Source organism: Cryptotermes secundus, unplaced genomic scaffold (genome assembly GCF_002891405.2).
Source record: "Cryptotermes secundus unplaced genomic scaffold, Csec_1.0 scaffold1705, whole genome shotgun sequence".
NCBI classification, from domain to species: Eukaryota; Metazoa; Arthropoda; class Insecta; order Blattodea; family Kalotermitidae; genus Cryptotermes; species Cryptotermes secundus.
The window spans coordinates 343,494-368,923 of NW_019718639.1; the positions used below are offsets into that span (position 1 = coordinate 343,494).

The window sequence follows — 25,430 nt, forward strand, 5'->3', positions numbered from 1 at the left end:
CTCACATTGTCTACTTACCCTATAGTGTTCCTGCCTAAACCCAGAGAAGTGCAGTAGCGAAAACATGGCAATGAAAAGGAAAGTTTTAAGCATTGAAGAGAAAGTTAAAGTGATTCGTGAAATATTGTGTGTATTGTCAGTGAAAAGCGCTGTAATATGTCTTTGATATTACACATTTGGGCAATTCCACGTAAATGTTACGTTAGTCTGTACTTAACTACGTATTTCATTAAAAAATGCAACATTTTAACTCGGTTTTTGGTAGATTTTTACGTGACTAACATAAGGCTACTGTGGAAGTGCCCATTTCGGTTACAACGACATTCGTTTATAACGACACTATTTTTAGGTCCCTTTGATGACGTTATAACCAAGTTCTACTGTATATGTGAGCCCTGAAGATGACCAAGGTTGAAATATGTAGCCAGGAAGTACCTCATAGTTTATGTGACTTGCATAAACTTGTTTGGAGTACTGACTCATGTCCAACAGACCAATATAGTTAAGTCTACAATAGAGGCAGTACCACAACTTGATACTAAAATATACTATCCCCAAATAAGCGCCTCTGATACAAAAGACACAAACTACATTGTTTAAGTGTAAAGACAAAATAGTGAGCAGACATCCAAATGTTGGCAATTATAAGAATATAACTAGGGTTCATGGATAACCATCTTCCAAAAGTGGCATGAAAATAAATACTTTTTGCTTTTCTAATTTGTGAGCAAAATACCTTAAATGTGTCTGCTGAGAAATCAGTTATATATGATGCACTGTATCAGGTGATTAAAACTTAATCATATCACAATTGTGGCATTATCATTCATTATAACCTTTGACCTATCAGCATGATTTATACAGGACAATGAAATTCAGATAGAAAACATACTGAAACTAAGTTTAAACTAACCATGATGCAGTAAAATCCCCAGTTATTGAAACATATGTAAAATTCCACCACAGGATATAAAACAAAATTCTATGTTTAAAATACAAGTTTCTTAACCCTGAAGGTGTCAACTATCAAAAACATCTAGACAAGACAGTACTGTTTGCTGCCAACATGAATTCCTCTTTAGCTCTATGAAAAACTTCCTAGCCCTGTTATCTACAATATTCATGCACATGTAATACGATTTTACTTAATTTTCTCATTATAACTGGAACAGAAAAGCAAAGAAAGTAACTTTCCTTGTTTGTTTCTCTCTCAAATAACTTTTTGTAGAAGAGTATGTCAGAATAAAACTTATTTCATTTTCATTCCTACTTTAGATGTTATGTACAAATCTGATATACTGCAGAGAGGAAATATACACAATATGGCATTAAATAACAGGACTGAATATTCTTTGTTGGAACTGGCAACATGCAACACTGAGTTGGTGCATGCTGGATCATGTGGATGGAACTCGAGTTTCAGAAAGGGGTAAGAAATTTCTAGACAGAATGGTTGACATTATAGACTATAAATAATCTGCCTGACAGATCAATAGCTGGTTGTAATGTGGAAAATGCAACTGAAACGGCAAGAAATGATTGCTGAGTGAGTTCTGGAAGGTATCACAAAACTAGACATGAAGAGAAAAGGAGATATTTTGACCAATGATCTGAACAAGAAGAAAGTCTGCACCCAAACTGTAATAAAAAATAACAGTTGCAAATAATAATGAAGAAATGTGCGCAGACCTTTCAGAAAGAGTGCTGGAAGACTTTAATCTTGGGAGGGATTGCGACTGGTGTTGAGCCATAAGCTGAAAATGCTAAAATCTCAAGTCTCAAGAGGCAGAGAAAAAATTGTGAACAACAAAATCAATGCTCAAAACCATACTCAGTTACTATGCTATTATAATATCAAAGGAGTTTACTCATTATGAAGTTCAATCTCCAGATAAAGAAGTCACTGAGCAAGTTGTTCAGGCAGTAATGCTTCTGATTTGTATTCAGAAGGTATCAATTCAAATTTTGTCTGGTATACTGTTATCCTAACAGTTATTTCATGCAGAATATTATCTTATGGGATATAATGATGTGTAGTCTGTTGAAAGTCAACTGATGCTTACCACCTGCTTTCATGCTGGTTTCTTGCTCAGCTTTATCTTCAACCCTGAAGATGGAAATGATGTTTCTCCAAAATGCTGGTTGACTTTCAATGGACTATATGACGTTATATCCCAAGAGAGAGTACATTTCATAACCACTGTTGTGAGAACTTCAAATTCTACACAGGCTTTTCATAGTTTTGCTAAGTCCTGCCAACAAATTAGTCCATGACTGGTTCCTTCCACATCCCTTCCAATTAGTCCTACTATTTCAGGCCATACAGTACATGGTACTCATGCCATCATTAAATATAATTCAGACTGCTTACTTTCAAGTCCTGGAAAATTTATGAAAGTACAACTGTCAAAGATGAAAGTACAACTGTCAAAGATGACCATACTTCAAATCTTGCAGGAAGTGCCTCCTTCTTGGAAGTAACACTGCGTAATTTGGTAGGCAGGTATCACTGTTTCAAAGAAATCTGCCATCTCCATCCTCAAGATAGCCAGAGGTGGCAGGTTTCTCCAAAACATTGGTACTTATCCATCAAACTATATGGTAACACAACCCAGAAGATCTTCACAATCATCACCATGAGAACATGAAATCTCACAAATACAGACCTAGCTATGGTTTCATATCAAGCTCTCTCCTACAAGGAATTTCATGTATTTTGTTCAAAATATTTCCTGTCATTTTCCATTAACACACACTCTTAAATGCATAAGACCTCTGAAATAATATAATTTACAGAATTAATTGCATTCAAAATTTCCTAATTACTGTTTCAATTAGAAGTTGAGATAGCTCAGTCAGTATAGCAACAGGCTACGGGCTGGACAGCCTGAATTCAATTCCTGGCAATGCAAGACTTTTCTCTTCTCCTTAGTGTCTGGACTAACTCTGGGACCCACCCAGCCTCCTATCCAGTGGGTACCAGCTGCTCTTTCACCAGGGGTAAAGTGGCAGGTGTATGAAACTGACCACTCCCTCCATCTAGTGCTGAGGTCAAGAAAGGTGGAGCTATATCTCCACTACCCCATATATATTCATGACATAACACTTAACTAATTAAGCACAGGGACTTTACCTTCATTTCAATTATTAATCAGTGAACTTCTATTAAAACAATTAAATTATTTGACTAGATAATAACCTTATAATTAATTATTTCAGTGTTGTTTTTTTTCTCACACATGTAACCAGCCCCGCTCTCACGCTGATGTTTAGTGTTGTACGGATATGTGTCACAAAACAAATGGGTCATGAAAAACATGGAAAAGGCTAAATTTAATGACTTATTAAAGAACTTCGGCTGATTAGCAGGTTCCAGTGTGCCTCTGGGGGTCAGACACTGGGTTATAGCTGGGGTTTCACATGTCCGTTGGGGTTGGGGGCAGCGTACTTCGGCACAAGGTGTCCTGGAGTTCTTATCTTCGTTGCTGTGTGTATTAATGTTTCAGTCAGATATCCCATAAATTGTTGAGGAACTATGAAAACATGTAGGGATAACTACCTGATTTACAGGACTATATTTTTAGAACCTTTATCATGCTTTTTAAATAAGCTTATTACCTGTTATTTAAAAACATGAATGCTATTGGTATTATTAGTTATCGTTATTATATGAATAGACACAAATACAAACTTTTTCTATTCCTACCAAAAAAGCTAACATCAACCAAACACATGACTAGCACGACACAAGATTATACAAACCTATCATACACTCATACATACTAAAGTTCTTCCATCATTAAGTTCTGGTAGTAGAAAATACAGTACTACTCATTAGATTCATAAAATACTAGTCCCAACAGGAAAACATCAGTCAGGGGTTATTAGAGTAGAAAAAGTTCCCCATATGGAACCCCAAGTGGGTGAAATCAAAAGCCAATCCTTACAGCTCATTTACAAGAAGGTACAATAGGTAATTACATACAAACTGCTTGCTACTTACATCTGGAGCGGTTTATCAAAATAGTATGCACATGTTAGGGTGAAGGGAGTAAATATAAGGGGTCAGAGTGAACATGAAGACAACGTTCTTAAGCTCAGAGACAGGATATTTTGAAATACCTTGTTGATACCGAGTGAGCATAACATTCTTTTTTTTTTCTCTTATTTTCCATTTCTCTAACTTGAAAAAAAAACGGTACCTTAGGCTAATTGTTACAAACAGCCAATAAGCTGTCTTTGTGGTTTGTGCTCATTTACAAAAAAAAAAAAAAATTGAAAATCACACTGCTAAGTCTATTATGAAGTACAATATTCAATACATGATCATTACTGCTGTCACTGTTCAATGTAATTCCTGAACTAGAATACACTATAGACTAAATATGTACCATTCTCAGTCTGTAAGAATGCTTACTGCTACAGTATTGCAGAAAGCTAGCTCAGACCAACAACCCGCAGGTAACATGACTGATTACAACAGAAAGTGGTGACCGAGCAAAAGAATTCAGGACCCAGCTTTCGTCTAAGAGAAGAGAACAATACAGGAAACTATGGCAGTTAGATACCATCCACAAATGACACACCACGACTCACTCTCTCAGCAAGTTACGTCACCAGGCTGTTGATCTGAGTTCCTCCCTACTACGACTCATATGTATGGATGTGGAATGAGAGGCTGATGTTCTCTCTCTTGGCCTGGAGAACTGCTCATGTAACCAGGGGACGGAGACTCCGATTTCTCTGGCACAGGCGTGATGTTGGCATACTGAGAGACGAGACCTCTCAACTGGTGTGGAGCCTTTTCACTACCCATTGGGACCTGTATCAAAAAATTGTGTTACTGGAGCTACTGTTTGAATTATAGTTGCTTCTAGGGGTCTAGCAGTGGGAATGATTTCTTTAAAGCTAGGTAGACTAACAGTTTGGCAGAAAATCCTGTGGGAATGACCAGCACATGTTAAAAGGAAATTATCACAATGTAGGCTAGGGACTTCTTTCTTACACGTATCATCATTCAGTACAATAATTATGATATCTTAAGGCACTAGAAATAGTTTTCTTAAAATGATGCACTCTTGGAGCTATGTAGGTGGTATCTATGCATATCTACCCTTACTTATGGGGCCCTAGCTGCTTCACAGAATAATGCCGCTACAAAGATGAAGTCTGAAGATATGATTATATATTTTTCTTTCACAGTTAAAGTTTCATGTGAAGTTACTGCCAACAACATTAGAGAATGTGATTCTGATGGTTTATGAAAACATGGTAGTATTTTCTTTCAACATGGTCTGGATAAGAACTGATGAACGGTTAAGAGAGTCACAGCAGGTAACAAGCTGCATATTCCAATTATTTCCTCCATCCTCCTATGAACAGCAAACGTTCCAGTGATATCATTAACCTACCCAAAAATATCTGTGAACACATACATTTTCTAAAATTTACATTCATAAATTTATTTGAAATCAGTATCCTAGAGCAGGCATGTCCAACACATCGATTGCGATCAACCAGTCGATCGCGGGACGATTTTTGGTCGATCTCATAGGCCTATAAGGAAATTATACATGAAAGGCATGTAAATTCACTTGTAATATAATGTGATTATATTCAGATTTTGAAGGGAAAATATGTGTTAGTCATTCCTATTTTTCTGTTCTTATGTAGCTTATATGAAAATTGCTTTACACTTGTGTTAAGTGAACTGTGGGGAAATCCCTACTCTATCCTTATCACGTGAACCCTTATTTCATCAATCATTGTTCACCGCATGTGTTCTGATGCAAGAGTGATTGACAGAATGTGTGATTCACTAGAAATGATGTGTGGAAACATAACTGAACAGTTGTTGAAAGATGTTTCCAATTGTGTCGCTTTCTCCCTCCAACTGGATGAATCTCAGACATCAGAGACAGCCCAGTTACTTGTTGCTTATACAACAAACATCATGTGTCATGTTACTTTTACCAATATTTCTGTTTAAAGCATGGTATGATGATAGGAGGGGGTGCTGGATCACTGGCAGTTTTGACACTAAAAAGTCAATCACAACCTGTTTGAAGTTGGACATGCCTGCACTAGAGGATTAATATGTATATATAATAGTATAACTGACTGCTTTATTTCTACACTGTCAAATTGAAATTCATCAAAGTTCAGTGACAAATTAAGATATATAATATTTAAAAGGCTGACCCTGCTTTGAGCCTCAGGTAGAAGGAAAGAGTGCCAACCCTGCATGCCCAGTAACACTTTAAAACTGAAAATTCATCAAAATAATATTTAAAAATTCAGTTCCTACCACACAGAAAACAGACTGTGTCTCCATTGTAAAAACAAACCAGTTAATGCTGTTTAGGGAAGTAATCACTGTTCATCCTAACGATCACAGAAACCATATAAATAAACTGTGAATGCAGAACGTAGAGTTTTCAGTGTTAAAGAAGATGGTACATATAGTTACCAGCTATACTTGAAGGAAGTAATTCTCGATCTTCTGTGTCTTATGTCACATTGGTAATTTTTTAAATAGCTCTAGTCATATGAAGTGTACTTTCATATTTATGTATATTTCAGTATTACATTAATCATAACAGGAAGATCTTAACAATATAATTGTAATAATTTTTGTTAACATCTTTCATTATACAGAAACAATACAGTTCTGTTGAAATGAGTCTTGAATAACCTCACTTGGGCATTTTCAGGAAATTATTCCACAGAAGAAAGGAAAAGTTTGCTGAAATGCAAGAAAGTTCTGTAACTATTTTTTTTGTGACTGAATTAACTGTTATTTTCAGGATTTCACATCTCACCTAGATACCTATCAAACACCACAAATGGGATGTGTTTCCCTAGTTCAGGCATGTTGTTTTAAAGGGTTAACACTGTAGGCAAGGCCTACTGAAAAGGACTCACTTTATCACATGGTTCCCACAGAGTACATAGTCCCCTTTGAATTTGAAGACATGATGAGCCATCAGCTTTCCACTTATCTTCCTTATCCAGACGATAAACATTGTTCAAAGAAAATGCTACCACAGCAACAGTGTGATTATACAAGCACGCAACTTACGTACTAGTTTACCTTCATGTCCCCTTCCAGGATGGAACGATCAATAAGCTGGTACTCCTTCCCTGACCGTGGCCTCAAGGTCGTTGTGGCTGGGCGCCCTAACCTACTGATAAACAGACATCACCAAATATTTATCATATTTATTTTATTTATTTCTATACAGTTCTACTGATGGTGTAAAAACAATTGGAATTACTGATTTTTAGACTTTGTCGATCATCCAGTATTCTAAAAACCAGAAAACATAACATTTTGGAAACTGGATCTGTTTCCATCCTCAGGTGAGGGGAGCCACATCTACTCTGTTGAATCCCTTAGAAAAAACAGATTCAGTTTATGAAACATTGTGTTCTCTAGTTTTTAGAAAGATGGACAAGCTTTAATGTCCGCCTGTTTAACAAAAACATCTCTTCTTGTTGTGTTGATTTGAAGTATGGCCTGCCCACTGAGATTGTTGAAGGGCCACGGTATTTTGACCGTGCAAAGGTAGCATAGAAAAGTTTAAAACCCCAATAACTCTGAGATTTCCTTATTTATTTAACTCAGAATGTAAAAGAATGACAGAATAATTAATGGTTAATGATTGGAAACAATGTGAAGAGAACAGCCATGGTCTAATTCAAAGTATTATTTTAGGATTTTCCTGGATAGAGGGGGGGGGGAACTCCAAAGATTAATTTTTTGATAATTTAATTAAGAGAACTGTTGTAACTGAACAGGTTATATGCAGTAAAACCTGTGTATGTTTGCTGCCTGTGGCTCAAGTGTGGCAGACTTATGCAGGTGACCAACTTATGGGAAACAATATTAATATTTCCAATTTTTGTAATATTCCATATCCATTCAAGTTAATCTTCCTTTCATCTCATATGACAAGAAGCTAGGATAGGTCAGTCAGGAGAGTTGCTTTTTTATATGCTGGACAACCAAAGAATTTAGATTCAATTTCTAGCAGAGGCCAGAGATTTTTCTCTTCTCCACAGTGGCCAGACAAGCTCTGGGCCTCACCTATCCACTAGTTAATTGGGACTCTTTCCCTGGGTGTAAAGGAACTAGGGCATGAAGCTAACAGTAAAGTTAATATGTGTGCAGCCGTTTCTCTACTCCCACATAAATCTTCATGGTTTAGTGCTTTAAATACAAGGACAGTGTCACCTTCACCATCTCATTTAACACTATAATTTTATTCCTAGTGGTGTGGGACTAAGTCCCTTGTACTGCGGCCACTTCTGGCCTATTGTACCAGCCCCAGATGATAGGTGAGGGTGACTGTGGAATGAAGATTGGTAGGGGAAACCAAAGTACTTGGAGAAAACCTGCCCAGGCGCCACTTTGTCCACCACAAATTCCACTTGACCAGACCCGGGATCGAACCCGGGCCGCCTTGGTGAGAAGCCAGCGACTAACCGCTTAAGCTATGGCATGGTCATCCATTTGACACTAACTACATCATTAATCAATGTATCAAGAAAACATTCATGAGCAGTGCTGCACCCACCTGAGACTGTCTGGGGTGTCAGACGAGCTGTGTGATGACAGGGATAAGGTCTCAATGTAATCTGACATGTCAGATGTCCCACTGCTGGTACTGCGAGAGTCCATGTATGGGACAACAATTGCTCCATCAGCTCCAGGACTTGAAAACCCTGCATAAATACATCTTACTCAAATCATATTTTCATTCCAGACGCAGTCATACAACAAAATGAACTGAAGCCTTTTATAACTACGTCTAATGCTACAGGCTATTACATAAATATAAAAGTAACATTTAAAAACTCCGTGGCTTTTAGTCCACAAGTGAAATATACCGGCCGAGTGGCCGCTGCTTGCCTGCAAAGTTAGCGCCAACTTTTGTGGATACAGAGTGTAGCGTGATCAGCGCAACAGATTGCCATAGCCGTTAATCTTGGTTTTCTAGACCGGAGTCGCTATTTCCTTGAAATAGCTTTTCAATTATCCTCAGAAGGCTGAGTTCTTGGAACATCTGGTAGCACAGGGAATCGAACCCGGGACCTCTGTAGTCAAGAACTCTGACCACTAGACCACAGAGGCGGCCAGTAACATTTAAACGAAGGCAGATTTCTGTCAAGAAGGAACCGTGAAAAGTAACCATTTTTCAAGACTGTGCGATCTTTTAGGTTGGAAACAGAATGATCAGTCAAGAAAAGACAAAATGTCCAGGCTGGTGTCTGCATTGAATAAGCAGTGGAACATAAAATTTAGTCAGTTTTTGGCCATTTCAGCACATGCTTTAAAAGTTCCAGAAAGACTGTGAAAGAGAGAGAGGAGAGAGTCCCAGTCATGTTTTCCTTGCTTGGAGAAGTTCCAAGGAGGTATCTCATTTCATTCTATTGGAGTACTTGGACTCATATTTCCTTATGTACTTAACTGATGGAGGAATGTTTGGGACAGTGCAGAGATGCTCCATACAGTCTTGCTTGATTGGTTTGGTTTCGGCCTTCATTCTTTCTGTCTCTCATGCATGCGTGTGCACTTGCACATGTCTATACAAACAAACTTAACTTTCCTTCCTCTGTTACCTGTTATGTTCCAGCTCTGCAATGAAGCCTCAACTTAAAGGAAAAAGTATGTGATGATGCACTGCATGGTCAGAGCTGTCACACAGACCAGGGAGCACTTACAGGTGAGTACAGAACAGTTGTAGAATGATGAAACGAATGCATACACACACACACACACACACACACAATATAAATTGCACTTGTCAGAAATATAACTAGCCTCAAGTCATTAACCAGGCTGAATTGAAATCATTTAAAGTATGTGTGTGTGTGTGTGTTCAATGCAGTTTTCCTTTTCCAGGGCTCTCACCATCATGTCAACCTCAAATACGTTGCACATACTCATGCTGTGAAACTTGTACGAAAAAATTACAACTTCACTAACCTTTAGAACTGTCCCTCTTCCCTGGACAAATGGGTACTTCTGCCTCAGCTGATGATGATTTGGCTGGGATCTTAACCTTCTGAAACTGGAAGGTGATTTCCCGGAGAGGATCCACGGACTTAGAACGTCGGGGTAGGGAGGCATGTAGACAGTTGGTGTGGGGCATACCAGCATGATTCCGTGCCTGCACGGCATGGTGGTGCCTCCTGGTGGACATGGATGTTGTCAATGGCAACTCAAACTCAGCAAAGTCTGCACCTCTGTGCTTGAGCGAACCAGTTGACACACCTGAATCATTGGAACTTGATGAGTCCCGATTGTTTCCCGACTTGCAGGGGACACTAGATGAGCGTCGGATATGTACAGCTGCCGATACTGAAGATCCAGTCACTGGAGGCTGAGGTGTGTCTGCCAGACACTCTCTGACTAACGTCCTCAAGGAACCACTTCCACTGCTTGTACTTGCTATGTCATCTCCTACAGTATCCTCAACTTCTGGCATCACCACAGCTGAACCAGCCACAACAGTTTCAACACTGGAACCTGGCACAACAGTTTCAACACTGGGAGTTTCTTCATGCCTAGGTGGCACTTCAAATATATCTTTCTCACCAAGACTTTCATTAGGCAGTGGGACCAGAGGCTTCTGGACATAAACTGGGTCACCAAGCTTTGTGTGTAATGAGGCAATATCCCTTTCTATAACTATAGAATGATCTAGATCTTCAAGATCATCCAGGTACCTAGAGGAGTCAGCAGAACTTGACCTGCGTCTGCTGGCAATGTGTAGTCTGTGACTCTCGTCTCCAGGCTCATGTAAGAGTCGCCTCATATACGGGCTGTTGGCAGAGTGATGCATCATCATCATGGCAGATCCTGGAACTCTAGGGAACTCAGAATCTGACCGTTTTCGACTCCTATCCATTGCTGAACCAACTGAGGTATAAAGGCTGGGGATACTGGCCGACTTCTCGGAGGGAAGACCTGCCCTATCCATCCTGAGTTTTAGCATATCTGCTTTGCTACAGGTGGCATTTGTGATGGGAGACATGGGCAAGTAGCCTGGAAAGTTTTTTCCATGAACCCTGGCAGCTTCAGAGCAGGTGTTTGAATTCTTAGCTGGTTCCATCATCAGGTAGTCATCCTGCTTACAGGTGCTAGCTTCAGCACTTTGCACTAATGCAGCTGGCTGCCCTCCAGCATCCACTTCATTGCCTTCTGGTAGGGGCTGTTGTGGAATTTGCTGGGGTGAGTAGAGGTGACAGGCATGGCCACACTTATTACAGATTGTCACTCCATTGGTGACTGTGTATGACACAGCCTCTTCTGCCTCAAGTACTTCTGGTATGGGTGGCTCACTGCTCTCCGTAGCTTCTTTGTCTATACCAACTCTCTGCAAAAAGTCTTTGGAGTTCTCATAATATTCAAGTGACTGAGCAAAATCAATATTTTCATAGTCGAGACCACAAGCAGCAGCATCACAGATCTGCGGTGCCTCAGTTATAGGCGCCACAACATTTCCGCTAGCTTCCACGTTGACATAGTTGGATCCATCTGTTTGTGAATCAGTGGCCATCTGCTGCTGAGGACAGTCATCCTGATGAGGCTGCTGTGGTGGACAGGAGCAGTCACGCCTACAATGACATGACCCAAACATTGAAAGTAAGGGAAAGTGATAGTGACCAAACTGTGTTCTTTGAGAAGTTCCTGGGTATCTACTGATTTAATTATCACTGGAAACACAAAATAATTTCATATTAAGAATTACAAACCTAAATATTCTTTGTGTGCCCAAGTAACTATAAATAAGTACTGATATACTCAAAGTGTAATCCTTGTATCTAATTCACTTCATGGAGTTGAGTCCTTATTGAGAAGATAATGGTTGCACAGTTATTCAAGAAATTCCCTGCCTTGAGTGGAACCCAAAGGTTCACCACCATGTTCACAACAGCCTATGCTAGTACTGTAAGCAAATAAATTAACACACTTCAATAATGGAACTGTTTGTTCTTTCGTAAGGAAAAAAAAACTTGTAGAGCAATGGCGAATAACTCAGCTCTTATTCATGACTCATTAGGTAATTAACTAACTCCACTGAGAATGGACCTTCTTAAGAAAATAACAGTTGCTCAGTCACTGAAGAATTTTCAGCTTTTTATGGAACCAAATTTCATTGGTGTGTTCACAGCAGCTTGACCCTAGTCCTTGTCCCCAACCAGATGAATCCAGTTCACATTATCCCACCTTATTTCTTTAATATCCAGGCAAGCCTGGCATTTGCACTCTTCCCCACTGGATTAAAAAATTAAATCAAACTTGAAGAAAATAAAGAAATATAGCATATACTACTAATATTTAACTAACTAAATATTTTTAGGAAAATCATTCTTCTATCCTGAATGCTCAGTCAGTAAAAACAGTCTTAATATGGCTTAAAACTAAGTTTCTGATGGCCCACCCTTCCAGGAAGGGTGGGAAGGGCCTTCCCAGAAGAAAATCCTGATAGCATCCTTGGGCTCAAAACTCAAAAGATGATATTAGGCTAAGATGAACAAGCATGAGGATGAAAAAACAAGAATTTATTTATTTACTAATTTTTTGTTTCTCAACTCTTTTGGCAGCTCAGATTATGTAATATAAAATTACACTCAATTAATAGAGAATGAATTGGAAAGGATACAGCCAGCAGTGGTCATGACTTAACTTGAGATATCATGTCCATGATGTGTATTTATGCTAACCATCTTACAGCGCACACTTTTTATTTAATTTCACCTTTTTCTTCACTTTTACACTACATGTTTCAGCACTAATGTGACATCTTCAGGTGTGTCTCTATGCACGTCAAACTACTGCACTGCATGCCATGACGTCTTCATTCTAAAATGACTAAAATGTGTATTCGTCATGTATAACAATAAATTCTAAATATTAAAACCTTTCAGGATTCATCATCCATACATTGTATCTCAAATACGTGAATCACGCCAATCCTCCTCTATGGGAGCACTCTTCCTACATTCATGTGTGTATTGTGCTCTGTGTTTTGTCCTGCTCCTGTGACTGCGTGCATTGCACTATCATTCTGACAACTGCCTGGGGTACTACAGAAAACCATGACAAACCTCAGCCATGACAGTCTCTCTTTGGGTCAAGATTTAAACCCAGGACTGCCTGAACACAAGAACGAGGGCTGCTCACTCTACTGCTATGTTCAATAGAAGAGAATAAAGAATGGGATCATGAAAAGGATTGGCAGAAGATGGAAATGAAGGAAAATGAGAAGAGGAAGAAGAAAGAGATTATGTTGGAGATGTGGAAAGAGTAGGAAATGAAGCAGATGGCAAAGATATAGACTCAAAAGATAAAGGAGGGCAGGTGAGAAGGAGAAAAAGGTGGAGAGGGGGAAATGAATGAAATAAATGCTTTATGTCACATGCAATATTAAGTTCTTGTGGACAGGAAGTGATTATGATGTTATGTGCTGTACAATCTGATATCAGTTTACTGACATTTAGGAGGAACACAATGTCTCCATTTAAGGCTGGGGAGTAAGATGAATGAATAAGCTGAATATGTAAGCAGCAAATAATATGAACCTCCAAAATATAGGTAAATTTCAACTGGAATACATAGCATTACATGCAAAATGACAATACTCTGCATTTTATGTCATCTTCGTATGGCTGATGTTCAGAATAAATCAGTCCTTGAGACTGTATTTGGGTTTTAAAGAGAACTGACAGTGTTTTGAGACAAAGTAGTTTGAGATTAATCATATTAAGGACATTAGTTCTATGTTCCAAATGTAGTTGCATTCTTCAGATTCTGGGCAAAGCAATGATTTCATTTTTCTTCTAACTTATCTGAAGACAGAAAAAGTAACTGTTTGTCTGATATGTTACAAACTGCTTCAGACACCTTCACAGTACACATAATGGAAAACCCAACCCCTGCTCAGTAAAAACATTGATTGGTTATCTCTTTCTGGTCGACTGAACAATAGGGCCTTTATGATGAGGGGAAGAGAAGCACTGCTCTGGGTGTGTCATCCATTCAGGAAACATCAGTTCTTGTAACTGACTCTAAGGCATACAGTTATGTACGATTATGACATATTTGCCATAAGATGTAAAGTTTTCACTGAGATGAAGATTCATACTGTGGTCTTCCTGGCCATTGCAATATGTTGTAGTCTTGCGGGTGGGTACCAAGGTTTTTGAAGAGCACACCACCTGTATTTTGAGGGCTGAGTTGCACTTAAACCCTGATGGAGGCAGTCTTTGAAGTCCAAGCATAGTTTTAAGGAAAGGTGGTTACTGAACATTAGATATGTGAAGATGACATAAAATATACACTGTATTTTTCCTCCTCCTTCTTGCTTCTCTTTCTGAATCATTTGCAGTTGTTTCTTCTTCTTTCTCTTATGCTCTTTTTTATTTCATACTTCCACATTCTTATCTCCTAGTTCTCATCCTCCATTTTCCGCTCCTTTCCTTTCTCTGACATCTCCTTTTCCATCCTCTTCTACTGGAATTCACAGTAAAGTGGGTACCATCCCTACTTTGTATTCTGGAGATCCTGAGTTCAAATCTTACCCTGAAGATACACTATCCTGCCTGCCACAATTGCTTCAAACCTCATACATTCCAGTACATTCTCAATTAACTGTCTTGTCTTTCTATGGTATATAGTCTGTCCTAATGAATGTGTTGAGAACAGGGAAATGGCAATTATGGGATCCATAAAACGTAGAAAACTTGTTGTAGCTGAGCAACTATCAACTTAATAACTGCTTGATTGAGGAGTAATAAACATTTCATCTGTCTCTCACCTGTTAGCCTTCTTGGACTTGTCAATGGTGGCATAGATTGCAATCTCCCCACTTGGGTTCATGACTGGCATCTTGCCTTCCCCACTGAGCTTCACCTTGTGAATGGGGACACCTGTATTCTCCATGCCATTCCCACGTCTGCAATATGGCAACATCATCCAATTCTCTGCCCAACACATGACCCGCTGACATGGACAGTCCCCTCCTCTCGAGTCCTCAACCACCTCCACCTTGGACGGGGTGACTGGCTCTGGAGCTGCTCCTAGCGACTTCTTGGCATACTTGATGACACAACCACAGGACTTCCGCAGAGTCATTGCTGCAGGAGGGGTGTCATAGTTGCCATATTGCGGGTCGCTCGCTGATGCTGCCAGGCACTCCTTCACATTCTTTGGTGTGTCATAATATTCGACTGTAGTCACTGACATCCTACTGTGTAGATCTTTGAGCTTTGCATCATCTTTGGGATCCTGGAAACATACATTTACTTCACATGTCTCCTAAATGCATTATTTACACCCAACTTAACTTCTTTATTCTGTGATCAAGTGCCTCTTAAGAAATGAAGCCTCATTAATTGAGGACCAAAAATGTGATAATGTACTGCCTGGTTGAGGCTACTGTACACATCAGGGTATTTTGGCACATCAGTATGCAGCAATGGAATTATGATTAGCAGGGAAAACTTAAGAATCTTGGAGCAAAATGTGCTCATATGCTTCTTTGAACATGATGAATTCTGCAAGAAGTCACCCAGGACAACCCAAGACACTACTGATGACCAAGCCAGTGTCTGAGCTACAGCACAACCCTACGTTCCATTCTGTTTCAAAAGTGGGCTCTTTACTTTCTGTACTGCTGTAATGGTAAAGATAACAGGCCATGGAGGCCCATAGGGTTGTTTGATGTCAAGGCTCCCACATTTTCTAAACAATTGGCTCACAGATGGCAGTGAGGTTGTCAGCTTTACATGCCAGCCACCCTTTACCCCCGAGAAAGATTCCTGGTACTCATTTCTGTTAGAGATTGAGTCCAACCCAGAGCCATGATGTGGCTGGAAGGATTAAGTCAATTGAAAAATCCAATGACCTCATTGGGAATTGAACCCGCAGCTTTCCAGCTCATAGCATAGTACCTCAGCCAACTGGACTACTACATGCCTGTACTGATGATAACACTGTATAATATTGTTTTTTCTGGTTACTGTAATGGTCGGTGACTTCAGTGTACTTTTATGAACAGATTATCAAAATGTTACCAACAACATTCTATTACCCATAATTTTCTTTGGAAAACTATATTTCTAATCTCTTTGAAAAATATGAAAATCTGTAACATCTCACAAATATTCAGACTGGAGAATTTTAAGGACTCAGATGCTGGTTAATATAACACCAACTGTCACTCAACTAACGGTCAGTAGATTATGCTGTCTTGTCCTGATTTGCTAACTGGTAAAAAAATCTGCCATATAATGTCTGACAGCTATCTTATAGACTGCTCTGTGTGTGCATTTAGACCTTTCACCTTCAAAATGGTGGGTGATACAGAATCTTCAATTTCAAACTGAAATTCAGTATATATAAATTATAATAGATTTTTTTTTTCATTATTTGTATAGTGTAACTGGTATCTACATTTCCAATCTCATACAGCACAACTATATTTGTGACAAACTAAACTTTAGTTTACCTACTTCTCAGCCAACATGTTTTGTTGTCTGTTCTCCAAATACCTTCAGAGGAATATATTATAAAATTCATAAAACGTTTCAGATAATTAGTGACCACACGTCAGAAAATACTGCAAAGTACACTCCTGAAAATGTTCAGCAAAGAGATGTTGCCAAATAGTTTTCACCTTGAACAAGATTAACATTTCATGTTGTGAGCATTTCTTCACAAGAAGTTTTGTTTTCAAAATAAGGATCATTAAATACTAATGTAGACAACATGTACCATCTTGTATTATCGTGCACACATATTTGCAACACATATGAGCCTACTTGTACAGGATGCATGAAGCAAAATGGATTACTGACAAAACTGAACTAACCTTCAAGAATGAGTGTCCAAGTAATGACTTGGGAACATCATAGTTCTCATAAGGGTTGGTATCCACCCTCTGCTGATGCTGAGGGTGATGGCAAGTACACACAGGGGCAAGATGCTGCTGTGGTGGATCAAGTGTTGGCAGTGGCATTGGAGGTTTCTTGATTTTCTTCTTGCTTGGTGAGTCTGATGTGTTACTGCCTACAGACATCTGGACTGGCTTAGGGGGCCTTGATGGGGGACAGTATTGACATCTGCACACCTCTGGCAGACTCCCCAGTGAAGGATGTGGAGGCATACTACTCGGAGGATTTGGCTGAAGATTAGATTGTGGAACTGGCGGGGTTTTTGGGCTTTTGGGAGGTATGGGTGGATGTGAAGGTGGCGGTGTTGTGGTTATGGTACGTGGACGATCATACCAGCAGGACTCACTTCCTCCAGTAGGTGCAGGTGTTGAGGTGATGAACCGTGGGACGGAATACTCCGAATTTCCACTGCTCCCTCCGCTGCCGTGTGATGATAAGGACATGCGGTCACAACTGGTGTTGGCGCGTGGATGGTGGCAGTGCGGGTGGTGGATATGATAATGGTGCTGGCAGGGCATAGGTGGTGCTGGTACATTACTCATGCTGTCCATTGTCCAGGCAGGGCTGAAAGGGGCTCCTGTAGGGGTATTGGTATTGGTAACAGTGGACGACCTGGACATGGATGGTGCCCCCAGCTTGCTGATGCAGCTAGCACAGCGCTCTAAGCTTGATGGTACCGTGCGGCGGTCTATATCTGGTGCCACCAGGGACCACCCAGAGTCCTGCAACACAGTTCGTTAGTGTGAAAACGGTTACGGGAGTATAACAACAAAGGTAAAAGTAAAGCTGCCTCTGTTGGCCGCGCCATAGCGGTTAGTCACTGGCTTCCCACCATGACAGCCCGGGTTTGATAGCGGGTCTGGTCAAGTGGGATTTGTGGTGGACAAAGTGGCACTGGGACAGGTTGTCTCCGAGTACTTCGGTTTCTCCTGCCAATCTTCATTCCACCAATTGCTCCACAATCACCCTCACCTATCATCTGGGGCTGGTACAATAGGTCAGAAGTGGCCGCAGTACAAGGGACTTAGTCCCACCCCACTAGCAATAAACAAAAGTTGTCTCTGTAGCAGACCATGGAGGCCCATAGGATTGTGAGATGCCAAGGCTCTCACATTTTCTTGACAACTGGCTCACAGATGGTGGTGAGGATGTCAGCCTGGAAGTCGGTGAAGAATTTTAGTGAATCTCCTCTCTATCAAATATAATGAGTATCCATCTACTGGTTCTTGAACTGTTCAATCAGTGCAGACAGATGGGCCAATGAAACAGTTTTAACAGTTAATCTGTAAGTTTGTGAATGTGCCTAGAAGCTGGACTCAGGCAGTGTCCATGAAGAATATGTCGCCTTGTTGGATCTGAGGTTATGATGGCAGTGCCCACTTGCATGGCTTACTTTTTGAGCCTTAAGATGGAGTCAGTTCACATCTCCGAGCCAGTAAATTTCTACCGTACTATACACCTTAGGAGATAATGTTCTTCTTTCCAGAGTGATTCCAAAACTATAGGACATCTTAATATTGTATTTAAGCATCTTGTTGCATTATTTATCTTTTGTACCCATATATTTCCGTCTTAAATGTAATTATTTTCTAGTTACCTTTCTTTCTTCTGAAATGGAAATAATATTACGATGCTAATTAATTTTAATTCCCAGTTTAGTTCATTTTAATTAGGAAATATCATGTTCGCACACAATATATATATTTGATACACAGTTCAATAATTTTAGCAAAACAGACGACACCTGATAATGGCTGTAGACAGCCAAAACATGTAGTCAGGCAGAAGAGTGACTACATAATAAGCTGCATTTAAGACAGAAATATATTTGGAAAATATAGGAGATCTTAGTGTGAATGAAGAGTGTAATAATATCAAGGAAACCAAAAAAAGAATAAGACATTTAAAGCTGGTGATATGATATAGAATAGAAGATGGTACAAAAATAATCAGATGCAAAAAAAATCTAGGCAGTGGCATGCACACAGGCAAGGAAACTGTTAAAACCACTTGTATGGCATGGAACATATTACAAGACAGATGCTGTGACACAGAATGATGGCATGAGAAAGTATAAATTACTTATTTTCTCTCCTCCCCCTCCTCCTGCTCCTTCTCCTCCCTCCTCCTCCTGTTTCACTTCATGCCATAAACAATCAAGCTCGTTTTGATTTCAAACACTAATTCAGTCTCTTCCAAGGTCTGTGAGGTATAGTGAGCACTGAACTGCTTTAAATGGAGAAGTTACCAGCCTATCCCCCTCCCAATAGGAGAATCACGTTATTCTTCTTAGTCTGGCACATGCCTTTCTACCTGACTGACAAGAAATAGTCTAACAGTAGCCACCACACTACTGCCAGCATAGGCTTTGAGGCTTAAGAAATTATTTCTAGAATGCAGATTATACTACAGGGTGAATCGTATAGAACCAGCCTGATGAATTTGCTAATAACTCTGCAGGTGAAGCATATAACCGCTCACAATTACGACATAATAATCCGTGGGCTGTGCTGAGTCGAATGGTGTGCGCATGATCCAGCAAGTGGCAGCCCTTATGCTGCAAGGTCAAGGACAATCCCGAAACGTGTCTGCAGTGGGCAGGCGAGAGTCATGGAGTGCACTGTTTAACAGCAAGTGTTTCTAATGCCTACTTGAAAACAGCAGACACTTTCAACACCTGCTCTGATCACGGCACACAATCCAGGATAAGATATCTGTAAATTACTTTAATATCTGTATGGTATATTTTATATTACACCTCATTTCGTCAGGCTGGTTCTATATGAATCACCCTGTATTTGAGAAAAAGAAGGCAAATGGAAATTGTAGCAAATACAATATGAAATGTCATACAACATCGAGATACAGTGTAATGGATATAATTTTGATTTATAAGATCACCAAGGAATAAACAGTAAGAACAATGTCAATATTCTGACATTCAGGTGACTATTACATCAACCCTACCTGATGGTGAAAGTGTTCTGGGATTTCCGTAACAGACGCTGTATCACCACAGCCATAATTGCTATCAAGATCTGCATGGTGGCGCCCTGCTGCAGATTCAGCTGAAGACCAGAATGGAGAGCTGCTACCTCGATGAACCCTGGTGTTACAAAAAGTAGATTTACTAATTACTAGTTAATTAAAACATTGTGTACTTTTTCAATTTCAGCTTTACCCCTTAAAAAAACATTAGTACACAATGGATCAAACAATAAAACTGATTGAATTATTGTTTTATTCTGATGATGCATAACTACACCATAATGGTGCTGTACAGACACTTAATTACTCACAGTTTTAATGATAACTGGGTGTTTATTCAGATCTCATGGCAACAATTCTAATAGTTTTATTATTGAAGGTAATAATGGTACACAAATAAGTGTGTTCAGGAAAGAGATAATGCAGCCATTATACAGGAGTCAAAATAATTACTGGGCTATGGGACACATAACCCATAAATCAGGGTTAAATTCTCAGCAGGGGCAGGGAATTTTATCTTCACTATCACAGCCAGACATGCACTTATATCACTTTTGCTTCCTATCTCATGGGCTGCTCAATTAATAGACACAATAAACAAGATGACAGCACAAAAACTGATTAAAAGTAAAAGTAAAAAGTAAATATATCCCTGGTAACCAGGCCGTGAAGGCCCATAGGGTTGAGAGACGTTGAGGGTCCCACATTATCTAGACAATCAGCTCAAAGATGGCGGTAAGGTTGTCAGCCTTATGCGCTGGCCGCAATTTACTCCCCAGGAAAATTATTTAATTAATTCCTGGTGCTCATTTCTGTTAGAGGCTGAGTCGACCCCAGGGCCATAGTGCGGCTGGAAGCATTAGGCCAATTGAAAAATATCCAATGACCTCAATGGGACTTGAACCCGTGACCTTCCGGCTTGTAGTATAGCCCCTCAATCAACTACGCTACCGCGTGCCCCACACAAATACTGACTGAATTTGAAAATTAACAAATAATCATCAATGTAGACACAGATGGACAGACACACATGAAATGAAAGAAAAAATATTTTCATGGTCTTCAATGTTCACCTTTTAAGCACAGCAGAAACTGCAACCACCTGCATTAGCATTAAAATTCTCTGAATTTGGGCTACAGAGCCTATTTATGGACATTGTACAAGTCTCTCAATAAGCAGTCATATTTTCCCTACACAACATTAAATACCTGGTCTTTGAAATGGAGAAGAAGTCTTGTTTGCTGTGAGGTAAAGTTGTCCCTGTACTTAACTATGTAATCAAGCAATGTGCCATGAAGGCATGTGAAGGAGTTGAGATATATTTCCACCATTCTTGACCTCAGCACTAGATGGAGGTTTACTATGGGGTAGAAACTAAATTCTTAAATAATTTACATAAATTCTGCATTTCAAAAGCGCAAAAAGAGCAAGTGCATTCAGAGCTACAGAAAACAAGTGTGAAAAAGGATGGGTCAATCCTTGTGCTGTGTAGTCACCCAACTAGAGCGTCTAATGGACAGTTTGTTGCATTCCATGCCAGCTCACCTGCAAGGACACAGGAGATCCTCAGAGCTTGGATGTCGGGAAGCATCATGGGCACTCTCAGTGGCACAGCATGAACAGCAAGGCTCTGCATCACAGAGCAGACTGCGTGTTGTGTCAGCAGAGGGCAGCACCTGCTGCTGGAAGGACTCAGTGCAAGTCAGATCCGAGTGTCTGGTTTCGGCTCTGGAATGCATCTGTTTGCGAGGGCTGTCCATAGATGACATCTTTCTGGATACAGGCCTCCGTCGAGTGGCAAGTTTCCCCTGGGCTGCCAGCTGGAAGGTCTGAGTGATTTCCTCCCCTTGATCTGTCACACAGACATGAAGGCCTTCCCCCTTACCACAGCGTGATCCACCCTCGAAACAGAACCGTCCCTCCACCACCCCATACCGCCTGGAACAGATGAAAATGTCAATATTTCAATTGTGAAGCAATGAACTGTTATATCCTGGCTGCAACTGATACCTTACTGACAGGAATGCATCCAGGACTGCATTTCAGGATGCTCTGATGTACTAATTACTCGTGCTTTCATGAATAGGTGACTATCTATACTGGCCTCGGTCATCTATCCAGCACAGTATGCACCCAGCTTACAAGGTTAATTCATTCCACAGATTTCTGTGTAAGTTTAAAACTGTCTAAGTCCAACAGTCTTTAAATACAGCATTATTTTTTAAATATATCTTCATTTCAATAGCTAATTAAAGCTGAAAAAGGTATGTACAATAATAATGTATCATAACATACAATATTAATATATATATCCTGTACCTCAGGTACTATGGACAGCAGTATTTGAACTACCTGCACTCTTAAAAAAAAAAAAAAAAAGGCACCAGTATATCTGTGTATTCACGGATTTATGTAACTTGTACACGTAAGTGACTTACTATACATGCTTTCTCTTTCTCTTCATCCTGTCTGTGATGCTAGTACTGCCCCAACTGCAGTTTGCATGGCTTCCGTATTTTTATTTTGTTAAAAGTTAAGGTTAAAAGGTAAAACTATCCCTGTGATAAGCTGTGAAGGCCTGTAGGATTGTGAGATGTAGCGGTTTCCACAATTTCTAGACATTTGGCTCATAGATGGTAGCGAGGTTGTCAGTCTTATATGTTGGCTGCCCTTTACCCCCATTAAGATTCCTAGTACTCACTCCTGTTAGAGGTTGAGTTGAACCCATAGCCATAATGCAGCTGGAAGGATTAAGTCAACTGAAAAATCCAGTGACCTCATATGGAATTAAACCCGCCACCTTCCGGTTTGTAGCACAGCGCCTCAACCAACTACATTACATGTGCCCATTTATGATTCAGATAACAAAAATTTAACAAAGTACTGGTTCACTGTATCCTTAAGGTGGATTTGGCAAAGTGTGTAGAAACAGAACTTTGAACTACTAGAACTAGTTCAGATGGAATCGTAAAGGGAGGTAAAGTGGGGTGAAGCTACAACTTGCTTGAATACTTCCAGTCAGAGAGTACTGAGAGTTGATTTCCAATGGCATGATATTCCTAACAGTTTCAAGAAAAGTAACAGCCAACCTAAACTCAATGATATACTTTGATAGCTGTGCTGGAATGAAAATGGATATAGTACACTTCCCAAATAAATGGTTGCAGCCTATATACGAAGTTTCATTAACAAGTTTGTAGGATTCAATCTCAAGTGTTAGAATTAACTTGCTTCAGGTATTCTATGTACATAAAATTAAATAACAGAATACCAGTGTATGAATGTCAATGAAGCCAAAGAAGCTAGCCAGTAAGAGAAACCAGCTGAGTGTGAATGTGCAATAGTAATGCTCTAGACTCAATATTTGGGAGGTGCTTGGTTCAAATCTTGGCTGGGACACTGGCAATCCTGACTGGGGTTTTTCCAGGTTTTCCATCAGTCCCTCCAGAAATATGGCAGGAGAATACCTTGAATGGTCATAGCAATTTCAAAATCCTTTCTACATTATCAATCATCACTCATCCTGCCCTTGAATGTGATATAGTCTAGGTACTGACATGATCATAAAATAAACCATAAAATATTACGGGAAGTACAAAAAGTTCTCAGAACATTCAGAGTTTTGTAATATTAAGCACCCTATACTCAATTACATTTTTCTTCCATTACTGATACTTTACAAAAGTATTCTTTGTCTAGAACATCTTTGAGGATACATCATATACTGAGAAACAATCCCACGGAAGGAGAGTCTGTGGGTTTAGTCAGCTCTCTGGTATGGTGATTTTGGTTCTCATAGAATGTTGAAAATAGAATCTAGTTACATTCTAACAGCAATGTAACACTATAATGCACCCTTAAAAATGTTTTAGATATAAAAATGTTCCATGTATTCCAGAGTTCCATGGGGAAATTTCTACATGTCACAGAAACTCACCTTAACAGCCCTATCTCCCAGAAGTTGATCAGCCGGGGTGGAACTCCACTAGTAACGCAAAACCGCTGATCCTGTACATGTAATCGGGCTGGACCAGTGGCTATCTTCGCTTTGGGTGGAGCTGATGTGATCTGTATCAGGAACTGCTGATCTGTTGGGTTAGATCGCCTATGATCAGTTCCCTTTGCATCTGAGTGACAGCAGAAGTTGTTATCTTGACATACTGCATATAGTTGCTGGGATTCATAAAGCAGCACTTTTTCAGAACTTAAATTTTTCTTTTAAAAGGTCCATTTAAGACTGTGCTGATTTCTGAAATTCACAACAGCTGCATTTCTCTAATATATTTCTTCATGGCTGGGTAAATTTAAACTACATTAAGAAATATTTTCTGCTTGGTTTTAAAAATTTCAGCATCCCACCCTAGAAGAAGAAACTACATACCAATCACATTTTGAAATGAGAGTCTGACGAGGTAACTGACTGACGAAGTGACTTATTGAGTAACTGACTAACCTACTACTTAACTACCAGTAACTGAAGCTCTGATAATAGAATGACACAGTTCAACAATGGGCATAATCCTGAGTAAGCTGAAAGAAGTTCACTGCTCTATAACCTATTTCTCCAACATTAGCTTTTCAAAAAGCTTCTGTTGTATGTAAGTAGTTACTTAGCTGAAACCGTGTGTTCAGTCCCTAATCTATGAGACCGTCATTTGTTGGGTCTTCACAACAGCTCACTCTATATGTTTACAGATACCATCTACATCTGGAGGCAGTAACATGGGAATTCTTAATGGTTATTTATGTGTGCATTGTATTTCAGGTCTGAAAATGTCAAGGCAAACAGTGGCCATTTTGGGCCATCTAAATTTTCAGGAACCAGACTGAATAATTCAACTTACCTTCTCCTAGGTTGTTGGAGATCTTGACCTGCCATTGGATCAGCCTCTCCCTGGTATCAAATGCAAGAATTACAGTCACATCCTGGCAGATAATGGCGATTGTGTTCGATTCCTTGTCAAGTGTGAAGCCTGTAAATAAAGAGTAACATTTCCAACTGATAGCAGTTTCTTACGGGAACAGAAATAAATTTCTTAAGCAATTTTCCTTCGTCATTTTCACAAATACAAGAAGCACAAAATATACCATATTCACATTCACAATAATGTTTTCCTCTGTTACCATCTGTCAGCAATAGACCATCCTAGTCAGTTGTAATGATGTTAAAACTGCACATATGTTATTATATTAAGTGTTATAATTTTATTGGAATAAAAATGTTCATGTGTGATTGAAACTGAAATAATCTCATATGCCTCTTAAACAGGAATGAGGATCTGCTGTAATTTCTTCTTATAACTGGACTATTTTCATATGTGCTACTAGGTCTCAGAGCTTCATAATACACAACAGAATGGCAGTGCTTCTATGAGGGATATCTTGTACACAGCATGGGAACAAGTATTCCAAATAGAACAGTGTTTTGGAAACTGACCTGTTTCTGTCCTCAGGTGGCAATGGGGGGAGGGGTACT

At 39.6% G+C, this 25,430-nt stretch overlaps 1 protein-coding gene across 4 annotated transcripts in view; it reads right to left on the bottom strand.

The window, feature by feature from the left end:
• Positions 1 to 3,078: 3,078 nt before the first annotated feature.
• LOC111863896 overlaps positions 3,079 to 25,430 on the bottom strand; it is a 499,114-nt gene continuing 476,762 nt past the window's right edge. Inside the window, exons 4-13 of one of the 4 annotated variants that reach the window (XM_023850710.2) lie at positions 24,799 to 24,927; positions 23,892 to 24,042; positions 21,500 to 21,892; positions 19,933 to 20,071; positions 16,884 to 17,687; positions 14,829 to 15,298; positions 9,992 to 11,625; positions 8,580 to 8,727; positions 7,094 to 7,184; positions 3,079 to 4,822 (exon numbers count right to left, since the gene is read on the bottom strand). In XM_023850710.2, the coding sequence (XP_023706478.1) occupies positions 4,652 to 4,822; positions 7,094 to 7,184; positions 8,580 to 8,727; positions 9,992 to 11,625; positions 14,829 to 15,298; positions 16,884 to 17,687; positions 19,933 to 20,071; positions 21,500 to 21,892; positions 23,892 to 24,042; positions 24,799 to 24,927 (4,130 nt within the window). In that variant the 3' untranslated portion in view covers positions 3,079 to 4,651. Of the gene's footprint in view, positions 4,823 to 7,081; positions 7,188 to 8,579; positions 8,728 to 9,991; positions 11,626 to 14,828; positions 15,299 to 16,883; positions 17,688 to 19,932; positions 20,072 to 21,499; positions 21,893 to 23,891; positions 24,043 to 24,798; positions 24,928 to 25,430 lie in introns of all 4 variants that reach the window. The other 3 variants (XM_023850703.2, XM_023850725.1, XM_023850718.2) reach the window with 3 other exon arrangements.